Source organism: Callithrix jacchus, chromosome 15 (assembly GCF_049354715.1).
Source record: "Callithrix jacchus isolate 240 chromosome 15, calJac240_pri, whole genome shotgun sequence".
NCBI lineage: Eukaryota > Metazoa > Chordata > Mammalia > Primates > Cebidae > Callithrix > Callithrix jacchus.
Window position 1 is genome coordinate 45,207,950 of NC_133516.1, and position 12,690 is coordinate 45,220,639.

At 39.4% G+C, this 12,690-nt stretch overlaps 1 protein-coding gene across 2 annotated transcripts in view; it reads left to right on the forward strand.

The window, feature by feature from the left end:
• Window positions 1–12,690, forward strand: part of SYNPR (synaptoporin) — a 361,132-nt gene that overhangs the window by 166,239 nt on the left and 182,203 nt on the right. Inside the window, exon 1 of one of the 2 annotated variants that reach the window (XM_002758518.6) lies at window positions 5,946–6,100. The exons of the other annotated variant lie outside the window; for it this stretch is intronic. Coding sequence (XP_002758564.2) covers window positions 6,077–6,100 — 24 coding nt within the window. The 5' untranslated portion in view covers window positions 5,946–6,076. Of the gene's footprint in view, window positions 1–5,945; window positions 6,101–12,690 lie in introns of those variants that run through there. 2 annotated transcript variants of the gene reach the window in all.

Sequence of the window (12,690 nt, forward strand, 5' to 3'; positions counted from 1 at the left end):
TATTAGATATTAAATGCTTGGTATGCACTTAACACCTTGTATGCATTAGTTTACAAGCACCCAATTTTATTGATTAGGGCAAGTGACAAGACCATGTAAGTAGTATTAGAGCTGGAACTCCTGTTCCAGCTGTTTATGTCAGTCAGGCTTCAGGCAGGAAATAGCTGGCACACTCAGAGTGACTGAGGGTAGTTTTTTGAAGGGGCAAATTGAAAAGAGGTGAACAGAGTTTAAGTAAAAAAGAAATGGGAAGGAAGAAACAGAGAAAGAGAAAGAAGGAAAGAAAGAAAAAGAAAGAACAGAAAGAAGTTGTATGGATGGAGAAGGTCACTTCATAGCACCTGTGGCCTTCGCTAGAGGAACATAGCCAACTTAAAGACCCATAAGGAGGGACTAAGGGAATAAATACGCTGACCTCAGTCTCCTCTCACCCTCTGATTTCCTGGCAGTACTTCTTATTGTTAGCACCTCCCATTAGGATGCCTCAGAGAAAGGGAGCTCATTGATGGGGTACATTAGTTCAGCCTGCTGGAACAAAAAGCAGGAAAGTGGCTCTAGAGGAACAAAGGCTCTCCAGCACAATGTCTGCCTAACGGGGAGCATGCTTAACCATATATATTCCATCCATCTCTCAAATAATTCCATTTATCCCTCATTCAGCAAACAATCATTGCTTGGCCACTCTGTGCTGGGCAGTTTGCTTTGGGCTGAGAATGCAGAGATAAGTACGTTATCGTGTCCTTAAAGAGCTTAGACTCATGGTCTTCAGAAAATATGTCTTGAACATTTTTTTTACCTGCTATTTTAACTACCATTTTCTCTCCTTTTATCTCCCAAGCATGGCTACATTTCCACTCAAATACCCTAATTTTTCTCAATCTTGTTCCACAGTATTCCTTAGCTTTTCTTGCATCCACAAACTTTTCCCTATACTTTCAGCTTCAGTGTAGATTTTTTTTAATACAATTATGTTTTACTGTTATATAGATGAGTGCTTGCTCTGTTCCCCAGGCTGGTCTCAAACTCCCAGCCTTGCCCCTTTATGCTCCAGGGCTGTAGGCCTGAGCCATGGCACCTCCCAGCTTCAGTGTAGAATTCTTTCAGCCAGACTTGAACCCTATGAGGAAAGCTAATGATCTAATAAATGTTCATGTTCAAGTGATATTAATATTATTATATCTCAGTATTTGAAAAAAAAGAGAGTGTTGGAGAAAACAACTTTCTCTTACAAGGGAAATAAAAGATAAGAGGCCCAGAAAGTTCTGCCCTGACTCTATATACCTGCTTACATCAGAATAAATTGCATTTTACCCATGCTAGGAGCTGTGCTCAGCCAGAGAAAGGAAGGCACCATTAAAGATTTCAAGGTTGTTCCATAAGTGAATTGAAGGTAAGTGCTCTCACTGCTATAGCTTGAAAGCGCTGAAATTGTTTCTGGAGCCAAATGGAAGAGGCTTGACTAACTCTCTTGGTCATTTATTAGTGTGACCAAAGTAATCTTATCTTTGATTACCTCCTTTCTCCCACTGCCATGGAGAAATCTTCTGGCTCTGGAATTTTCCTCTCAGTGTTTGCTAAATGCTTAGAAAGCTAGGCCTCCCACTGGCCAGCAGGCAGGCCTGAAAGGACCCCTTTTGAGAGGCCAGATGTTTAGAAATGGAAGCTATAAGGGAAAGGAACTGTTGAATTTACCAGGTGTGTCCACCCAAAGGGGAGAGAAGCTTTTCCATTCCGAGAAAAAAATTTCTTTTGAAGTTGTCTGAAGGCCATTGCTCAACTGAAAGATCACAGTTGAAGCTCTGACCATATTAGAAATTAGCATTGCTAATGAGGTTTTCAGAGAATCACAGATTATTTTAATCTACTTAACCTTCTCCATAAATACTTGACTTGGAAAACATTGTAGTTCTATTTTTAATAATCTAATAATGGATAAGTGTCATTTTAAAGGTGGTAGCAACAATGTGAATATCATTTTTCAAACAAGAACCATCAAATAATGGCATTTTGCTTTATTTTTGTCAGTTCCAATTCTGTGATACAGAGTGGTAGCCAACTGTCTGTACTGTCTGATAAATTGAAAGGTTAGGGCAGTCTAAGTGGCTAGCTGACAAGATTATTTCTCTAATGACAAATATATGGGCAAGTATCCAAAAATCAACTGCTCTACTTGGGCCTAGGTGAACGAAACCCTGAGAACCCAAGCTTCTAAACAACAACAACAACAACAACAACTGATCAGTATGGTTTACAAAAGGAGCTTTCCACCATCTTTGACATAGATCCCAATTAAATCAATATAGTGCTGAAATTTGCAACCCTTCCAGAACGTTCTTTGAATGAAGAGGTTAAAAATAATCTGTATCTGCTGTTATGAATGAATCAATTGCCCTTGTTCATCTGTTCTGCTTTTCAAGACTAAACTCCTTTGATAAAATTAGGTTTCTTTATAACCATCTCAAACCTAAATTGGTCTCATGTTGATTCACTTATTTCATCATTCATTGACTTATCCACCAAATATTTATTGAACGCTTCCTATGTGTTAGCTACTGTCTGAAATACCAAGGATATGATATTAAGCAAAACAAACAAGTTTCCTGCTCTTGTGGACGTCTTAGTAAATGGAGATAGTCAATAATAAATGAACAAATAAGAAGGTATCAGGCAATAAAAGTGCAAAAATTTAAAAAGGAGTGACTGGAAAAAGTGAAAGACATTTTTAAGTTAGGTGGTTGGGGAAGAAAGACCCTCTAAGGAACAGAAAGTAGAACTAACAATTGAGTGACAAAGGAATAGAGGGCAGGAAAAATCTGAGGAAAGAATGTTCCAGGCAGAAGGAATAGCTAGTGCAAAGGCATAGAAGGTGGATGTGGCTGAAGAGTAGGGAAGGAGAGGGTTGGAATTAAATAAAACAAAAAGATGAGAAGTAGATTGCATGACGCTTTAAAGGCATGGGAAAGGGTTTGGGTTTTACTTATCGTAAGCCTATTGGACAACTATTGAAGTATTTTTCTCAGATTTGTGATATAATCTAATTTATGCTTTAAATGGCTCAACATGGGTAATAGAGAGAGAGATTTCTAGGGGGAAGAGTGAAAGGGGCAAGACCTAGAGTGAGCCTGTTGCCATGGTCCACAAAAGAGATGACTGAAGGGTGGTTGTAGGGGAGACAGAGAATGTTAATGCTCTGTCTGGAAAAAATATGAAGCAGGCAGAGCTAACCCAACCAGCAGATTAGAATCTGCCTATTAGCCTTAGAACCTTATCTAGTAAAAGTTGACACAGAAAGCCCTTTAGAGATAATGCATTAGAAATCCTTCATTTTAAACATGGAAAAACAGAGATGCAGACAAATTTTGGGACACGCCCAGGGTCACAAAGCAAACTGCTACCAAACCCAAGACTAAGCCTCACACCTCCTATCTTCCCAAGTGTTAAACAGTGTGCCCAAGGCCATACAGAACCCAGTAGGGCCTGAGTGTGGATCTCATGGGCTTGGTAGACCCTCTTCTACACCAGCCGCTTCCAATCTCTGGTACAAATCTGCTTAATGGGGACAGCTAAGAAGTTACTGCAGGGTCCATGCATCCAAATGTGTATTCATCATCCCCTGTACAGTGAATAAATAAAACTATAAGCGCCATCATGTGGCATCCAAAGCAGAGTGGTTAACAGCTTAGACAATGGCATACAATTAGGCTCAAATCTTAGCTTTAGTAGGTATTGACTGTATACTTTCAGTTACTTCACTTTTTGAGTCGTGGTTTTTTCACCTGTACTCTGAATAAAAATTGTAACTCATAGTTTTGTAAGGCTTAAATCAGATGATGTACCAAAAACACCCACTTAGAATAGTACCTGGCACAGAGTAAATATTCACAAAATGTTCACTATTATTCTGTAGAAGACAGAATTTTTTCCTTTTACTTGCAATGGGGCTCTTAAGATCTCACTGGCTTCCCTGAAGAAACAATTAGGTATGGTTCTACCCTACAGGTGCATTGCTGGAAACTGCCACCTCTTCAATCATATTCTAACTGCCCCTTATCAGCCACCTGGAGGAACTGTGGCCTTCAGCACAGGGACACTATTCTTTCAGTCAATCCTTCATTTATTTAGTCTGTAAATGTTTACTGAGTGCTCCCTTAAATGCCTGGTGATTCTAAGACTTTTCCCCCCTGCTTCAGATGTGTTCAGTTGCTTAATTTGCTCCCCTTAGTAACGTCTCTCTTTGAAGTGCAGTGATTTGTCAGTAAGCAGGTGAGGAGTGGCCACAGGGGAGTAGGGAGGAAAAGGTTCCTATGAGAATTTCAAAGGGGTCACAAGGCATACAGAGTTTGAAGAATTGGTAAGCACCCCGAAAGCGCAGGTGTCAGGAAACAAAGGAGACAGCGGAGAAAGGGAGCTGGACTCAGCCCAGTTTGCAGGTGTGTGTGTAGGTGAAAGCACTGCCTTGCCCATTGTTCATTTCTTCCCACTCACAGCTCTATGAGGCATTAGTGTGGCCATTTTAGAGAGGGCAAACTAAGGCTCAGACCCAGGTCACACGACTAGTAAGTGGGGGACCAGAACTAGAACCCAAGTTGCCTGACCCCTCATTATGGTTACTTGGTTTGTTTGATCCCCCAACCTCCCCCAACCCACCAAGTTGTTACTGTGTGTATAAGAAAAGGAAGAAAGGGAGTAAGACAGAGATGATGGTGGTGGCTATGTTATGGTAGTGATAGAGTGTGTGTGTGTGTGTGTGCGCGCGCGCGTGTGCATGCATGAGAGAGAGAGAAAGAAGGGGGAAAGAGAGATACAAAGAGACAGAAATAGGAAGAGAAAGACAGAGAAAGGAACCTCAAAAAAGACTTCAGACAGATTCCAAATTAACAACAAATTAATACCTATAAAAAATGTGGCCAGCCTATGTGCATTTCAGTTGAATAATCACCAACTGTACAAAAGATAAAGCAGAGACATCCCAGCCAACCTAACAACATTCCTGCACTGAGTGGAGACCTGAAGTAGGGGGCGGGAGGGAGAGGTAGACAGGTTTCCTCTCCCTGTGCTGTGGTATCTGCCTTGGGGAGAGATTGTCCTCAGGATGCCAGTGTGACGAGAACATTGTCACCTGTGGCAGCCTCTCCAGGAGTTTGCTACAAATGTCCTCAACACATACTGCCTCAGGGTGCCATGATTTAAGCCCTTCGAAGTAGTTGAGCTCAAATCCTTCATACAGAGATTTATTTGCAGAAAAAAGCAGATCCAGATCGCACTTAAGCCACTGAAACCATTTTAATTTGAGATTTTCTGGGAGATGGCTTTAAGTAACACTCCTGTGAGGAGTGAGCAACCAAGTTGTAGTCTGTCCCTGCTGCAGCTGCCAGAGCCTGAAAAGCCTGTCTTCCAGTACATCACCTTAATGATTATTTATGGGCAGCGTATGAATTTCCCAAATGGGGATTATGCATAACAGCCATGCATTTACATAAAAATGAAGTCAATTTTTTTTAACAAACATATCAATGTTTACTTAATCTATGCAAATCTATTCATAAGATTTTATAAAACCACCACTTTTCCCCATGCCCCTAACACACAAAATCCTGGCTTTTAAAAAATCTCCTAGTTTGTTTTTAAGCACTGTGCTTGCGGGAGGAGGGGGCTGGCAGAGTAAAGGGGAGATGGTGCCTCTGTTGGTGATGCAGGCTGCTAGTGCAAAGCAGTTCTGCACTTCCAGTTGTGAGCCAAGAGCCAAGTGTGGGAGCTCACCATGGTGGCAGCCACCTCCCCACCAAGCAGGCAGCATTCACCAGAGGGGAGTATCAGGTTCCTGTACTCAGCTGTGGGTTGTCACTGTCTAATAATATGACCGTTTTGCCATCTCTCTGCAAATGAGGCTGAAGCTGCTATCTGATTGGTATAACATCTCACTTTCCCTCTGCATTGATTTTCTTCTTCTCCTCCTTTGCTTCATAAAAAGAGGGACAAGTGGCTGGTGCTGTGGACAGAGAAGCTTTATTTTTAGTATGAGACAACCTCTATTTTCTTTCAGGAGAGGGAAGTTGGATTATCAATTCTTTTGTAAATGTGTATGGTGATATTTGCTCCGGTAAGTTTATAGCTATCTTGATTTACAGCTGGCTGTGGGGATATGTGTGTGCATGTATGTGTCTCCACAGGCACATTTGGATTCTACACTTTTCTTTCCAAATATCATTTTTGAAATCTTTAGTGATATCTTTTTCTTGACTTTGCTTCCTTGTAATTTGTATGTTTAAACCAAAGAGGCTGTGTTGATGGTGAAATGCTTACCTTAGCTGTTTAAGTGTGTGCTGGGTTTCTTTAAACTATTTAAGCAAACTTATGTTTGCTTTATAAAAATGTAATGTCATTCTACCCTACCCCCTTCTTGGAGTGTTTAATATCCTAAGTGCATTGTGCTGCAACCTGCTTACCATGTTAATTAAAGTTTCTTCATCAGTGTCAGGGTGAGAATTACTTAAACTCCATATGCAGCTATGGAGTATTATATGTTGGATTGAAAGGTGCTAGTTTTATGAGGTCTTATCCCAGTATGTAGAATGAATGAATTTCCCCTACGATTGGATACATGCACTTTTAAAAGACCTGAATTTAGAAAAACTATTCAGATCGTTAAATGAAGTCCTAGCATGCCATGAAAAGCTGTAATCACAAGTGGCTGTTGCTTCTCTTTCGTCTTTCTTTGCACTGTGTATTTCTGCCACCATCTGTCGGATGCCCAGTCCGGGCTCCTCTGCTTCTATATGTGAAGCTCATCCGGAGAAAAGTTGCTGTTATTAAATTCAACTACTGCAAAATGTCTAGTCACCGTTAATAGAAATGATTTTTAAATGCATTACCTGGTTAACTTCGTTCTTTTTGTTCAGAGAGTAAAAGATGGTCTGAATTCTTTGTTGCTAATTCAGAAGTCTGGGGAAGTCTTTTAATATAATTATTCTAGACAGGGATGAGAAGATGATTAAATAATTGCTTTAATGGAAACAAACTGATGCTTTAATCTTCTCTTTTTGTTACACAACCAACAAATTTGCAGTCTTTCATGGCAAAATGAGCTAGAGATTAGGTTGGTGATGAAGGTTAAAGGCACCGTGGCATGTGAAGCAAGAGAGGTCGGAATGTACATTTTTCAGAGATTCCAAGAGTCAAGTTGGGAATATCATGCAGGCCTAGGGCTTGCAGGCATACATTTTTTTTCAAAATAGCAATTGTTCAGATTTTGAAGTAGTCTTAAGGCAGCTCAGAATGCCTGTCTGGGAGTGCACTAACCTTCATATGTACTCCTTTTTGGATGTGCCATGACTCACACACCTTGTGTACACTCTAATAAAGCTACTCGTTTTGACATATAGACTGAATTTTGATCAATCTAACTCAGCCTCTAAAATAGACTAATCCCCCAAACCCACTCAAGTTATTATATTGCCTTGTTACTGGTCCCAATAAGCATGTGCCTAACATCAGCCTTAGACAACATAAACCTTAGCTGGAGCCAAGTATATCTTAGCAGATAATTTGTTAGAAAAAAAAAAAAAGAAACAAAACTTTTATCCTTGGGCAGTTGCCAATTACTGCTAAGTAAACTCACCAGCAAGGAACATCACCTCTTCCCTTCCCCAACACACACACATCCAATCCTTCAATGTCCCTTAATATTTTATATAATCATTCCCCTTTCATGGCTGTAACAGGTTGTATATAAAGTTATTTGCATAGATAGAGTTTATCATCATCTGAAGCTATTCAATAATATAAATTGATGAAATTTGAGGTGGCAGCATGCATTCTGCATGTGAAAGTTATGCCTTTTCCTCCAGTCTGCTAGCAGAAGTGTTAGGGCTCCAAGCATACTCAGGCACCCACAGAAAGAACAACAGGGTATCTATATCTTTAAAAGGTCAGGATCCTTAGTTTAAGTTAGAGCCAATGTGCACAGTTTTTACAAGTATCACTTCTGAAAGGTCCAAAATGTCATAACTAGATAATCTGTTTTAATCTCTCCCAAGGATTAAAGACCTGTGTCATTTTGGCGAAAACAATATGGGATTTTTAAATTTTCACAGTGAGCTCCTCTATTCTTCTTAGCATAATGAAGAATGCGAGAGTCCTTTCCATTTAGTAAGTGCATTCTATATGCCTGGCACTGTGCTAAGCATTCTACTTTTCTCCTTTAATTCTGACAAGCACTCTTTGAGACCCATGACATTACCTCCCCATTTTACAGATGAGAAAATAGAGACATAGGACAAGTGTGTAACTTACTTGAGGAAACACAGTCATGGAGATGTGTCTTGGAACCAGGCAGGCTCATTCCAGAGTCCTGCTCTTCCTTCCTCTCATCTGTCATCCGTACGATCTACAACAAACACCTAGACCGAAATGGCTTTCAGGGACCTACGGTTAAGCATCCTATTTTCCCCATTCCTATACAAGGTAGTCTCCTTCTCAGACTATGTCTTCATGACCCCACTCTAATTATGTCTCTGAAATTGAAGAATATGTGCTTTATTTCCACTCAATTTGAGCAGATACAAAGATGTGAGTGTGGCTAAAGTGAGCCTGCCTAGGGTAAAATATTTGCAGCAGTGGCTAAATCAAGGTAGATTTTTTTAATTAATCAATTCCTTTGACCTTCAATCTTTTGGACATAAAATCAAAATAAAGATGCCACAATACCTTAGAAATATCAGTATCTCAAGGTAGCTGATTTGTCATTGGTGCAAAATAAAAAATAAAGCAATTTCAACTGAATTATTTGTGGAGAGCTTTACAAAATTCTCACCTTCCCTTTACTCCTCCCACCGTGATTTTTTTTTTCCTATGGCTAGCTGGAAAGGGCTGAGGTAGCACTTCAGGTTGAATATTGCAAAGTGTCTATCTCACCTGGGTAATTTAAAAAGGAACACAGCTGCCAATAAGCATGCTGAGAAATGTGACAAAGTTGAAATTCAGAGTCCCCAAATGCATTTCTTTACACGTGAGCACTAAGCTCCCCATTTTAAATCCACTTGAGCCAATAAAATTCAGATGAATCTTACAGGGGGAAAATGCAATGGACATAGAACCAATAAGTTTGAAATTTCTCCTCAAGTGGAGCTTCTGGACTAGTAGCAGGGCATTCCAGTCATAAAGTGGGCCTGTAAAATGCTGCGTTATGAGAAAGGATTATGAGTGATGAAATGTTGCTAGAAGATGGAACCTAGCTCAGAACACCTTTGCTAAATTTAACAAAACTCAGAGGGGGATCTTAAAAAAAAATGCTAGCAAACAAACAAAAACCACCCACTACAAACTGGAAGAACTAAGAGTCAAGTTTTGAAGCAATTGACACAACATTGACTTCTTGGTGTGATCTGCTGCGTCTAATAAGCAACAGCTTTTGAGCTACCCTTGGTGTAGGCACCCAGTTAGTTAAAAAGAGTTCAGAATGTAGTACACAATAAAATAAATTTCCAAAATGATAGTCATTTTTGTCAGAGGCAAGCTTGGATAACTCCTCGATTCTTGATTACATCTTTTTCTTGTTATTAAAAAAATCTTAATTGGGTGGTTTAATCAGAAAGTGTGGTATTAGAGCCAATACTGATAAATTCAAATCAATTTGCTTTTTCCAACAGCATTTATGAGAGTTCTAAATATAGTAACATCCATCAAACGAAAACTTTTACTTTAAGAAAATATGTTATGCTCAACCACAGTGTTTATCAAATATAGGCTATCCCTAAAACCTAATCTTATAGACAGGTTTGTAAAGTGTATCATATTCAGTCCCTAGATAGAAAACCCTGCTTTCTTCAGAGAGGTGACAAAATTCCAAATCAAAGCACTGGGGATTCTAGTCCATCTTGCCTGTGTTTCATTCTGCCCTTTCTTTGGCTGCAGATGTGTGTACTTAAACATATTGATCATTAAGCACTTAAAAATTATTAAGTATGGAGAAAGCAGCTGGTGTTAACACACAATTAGTGTTGGGCTAATCTTGTATTTTTCGTTAAACATTCTAGGCTGGTGTACAGATAGAGCTGGTGGTCCCGTTACATACTTGTGTAAGAAAATAAATCATTGAATATTTTGAACCTGAAATCAGCACATTAAGCTCTGAATCTTCTAGAAGAGGCTCTTGGTCATTGGTGTGTCTTTAAATGTTTAAAGATTCAGGGTTTGAAAATGGAAACACCTCTGTCTCTCCACTCTGCAGACTAATGGATCTGCATAATTAATATATTTTGCTGTGATCTTTTTTTTTTTTTAAATACAGATTCTAGCCAAAAGTACTAATGGAAAATTGTTGAGGGGCATCTACAAATGCATTTCACTGTAATTTCTAGAAAGCTAACACAACACAGGGCAGTCAGTTTACTGTGGAGCTTTGAGTTGACCAATCTAAGTGGATAATCATGTCATTATTGTCTTTTGGGGTAAAGGATGTGTTGGGCATAAAAGGTTTCTGCTGGTATTCCCCACAGGACTTATTTAAGCTTGCTTACAGAACATTTATTTATTTATTTAGTTATTTCATTATTTATTTATTTTTGAAACTGGGTCTCATTCTGTCGCCCAGGCTGGAGTTCACTGGTATGATCTGACTGAGTCCACTGCAACCTCTGCCTCCCAGGTTTAAGTGATTCTCCTTCCTGAGCCTCCTGAGTAGCTAGAACTATAGGTGTCCACCACCATGCTCAGCTAATTTTTGTACTTTTAGTAGAGACGAGGTTTCACCATGTTGGCCTGGTCTTGAACCCATTACCTCAGGTGATTATCCTGCCTTGGCTTCCCAAAGTACTGGGACTACAGCCTGAGCCATCATGCCCCATCTTACAGAATCTTTAAATCCTCCCAGCTTACCACACATTGTCTCAATGTAGACTTATTTGCAAAGATATAACAAAGATTTTGGGCTTATTTTATTTCTGGTAAAATATGGCTTTCAGAATATATATGTCAAATATGAATTATTATTGCAAGGACTTCTTAAGTCACCATATTGACATTCACTTCTTAATGCTGAACTCACACGTCTTTACCTGATTTTAGATCATCATGAGGGAGGAAAATGGGTAAGATTTTCCAAAACCTGTGACATTCAAACTACCTTCATATGAAATTGAAGGGTAGAGGAAAAACACTTTCTTAATTGGGGGAAGATTTGAGAAAAAGTCTGGAATGTGGATATCACCTATTTTTTTATTTAACAAATATTTAAGGATGCCTACCATGTGCCAGGCCCCTGCTAGGCATGGAAGATACAGTGATGAACAAATAGATATTTTTGCATTCCCAGAACTAAATGCCTTTATTTTTTCATTTTCTCATGTAAACTTAGTTTCAATTTCATGGCCCGGGATGTGTTTTCTTAAAAGCATAATTGAAGTGTTCTAGTAAGGCATTTGGAGGAAATATGTGCTCATATAGGAGCATGAACATATAGGAACAAGAGTGAATCCACTTATTTACCGATGTGATTACTGTCTGCTGAAATGGAGTGGTAGGAAGCAGGGAGCTGGAAAAGGTTTTACAGTGCATGTGTCTATAAGCATCATTCATTGCTCCTAGGCATTCTCAGATTTGATAGGCTATTCTCATTCTTGGACATATTGGGAGAGGAAAGAGAGGAAAAACACTTTGACAGGAAAGGAAAGTAAAGGAGATAAAGAATAAACAGAGAAGGTGCCTAAAGAAACTACGATTTTCCCTGGTAATCTGAAATAGATCTAACTTGCATTATCTGGTTTTCTGTGGGTATTCACCCACTCATCTATCTATTCAATAAATATATTTATATATTGGGTACCGTCTTTAAGCCAAGTACTCTACTAGATGCTAGGGCACAGAAATAGCCAAGATACACTCGTTCCTTAGTTCACGGAACTTCTAATAGACCAGGATTTCTCAACCTTAGTGCTGTTAGCACTTTGGTGCAGGTAATTCATTGTTGTTAGGGGGTTGTTTTATGTACTGTATGATGTTAAGCAGCATCCCTGGCTTCTATGCATTACATGTCAGTAGCAATCTCCCCACCCAACCCCCAGGTTGGGACAACCAAAATTACCTCCTGACATTGCCAAATTTCCCCTGGCTGAGAACCAGATCAGGAAAAGCAGTAATTACCACCACCTTTAACCAAATCCTTCCACCATGTTTCTGCTTTTCTTTCTTTCAGATACTCTGCTGCATGGTTTACCCTAGGATTTTTAAGTTGCCTTCCCCAAATATGCTAGTACCATTTGCCAATAAAGACAAGTAAGGCATCTCTAAGTCCTTTAACTATTACTATCCCTTACCTCTGCTTAACACTTTACCACATTCATGTAGCTTACATTCTCTCATTTGATTCTATCAGTCAACTGGTAAGACAATATTAAAATATTATAATCTTTGATGGATGAGGGAATGGACATTTAGATGGTTACAAGCCCAAATTCCTGCAGCTAATAGAACCTGGATTCACAATCACATATACTGGCTTAAAACCAGTGTTTTCACACACAATCATACTATTTAATGGGGAAGAAAGGTAAGTAGGGTTAAAGCACACTTTTTCTCTTTGAAGCTGTTCAATAAGTGCAGCACAGCAGTAGTTAGGGAATTTGAGGTCTACGGGCTTGGCTTTCTTACTCAGCATTTATTAGCTGAGTGGTTTTGAACTGCCCACATACATTC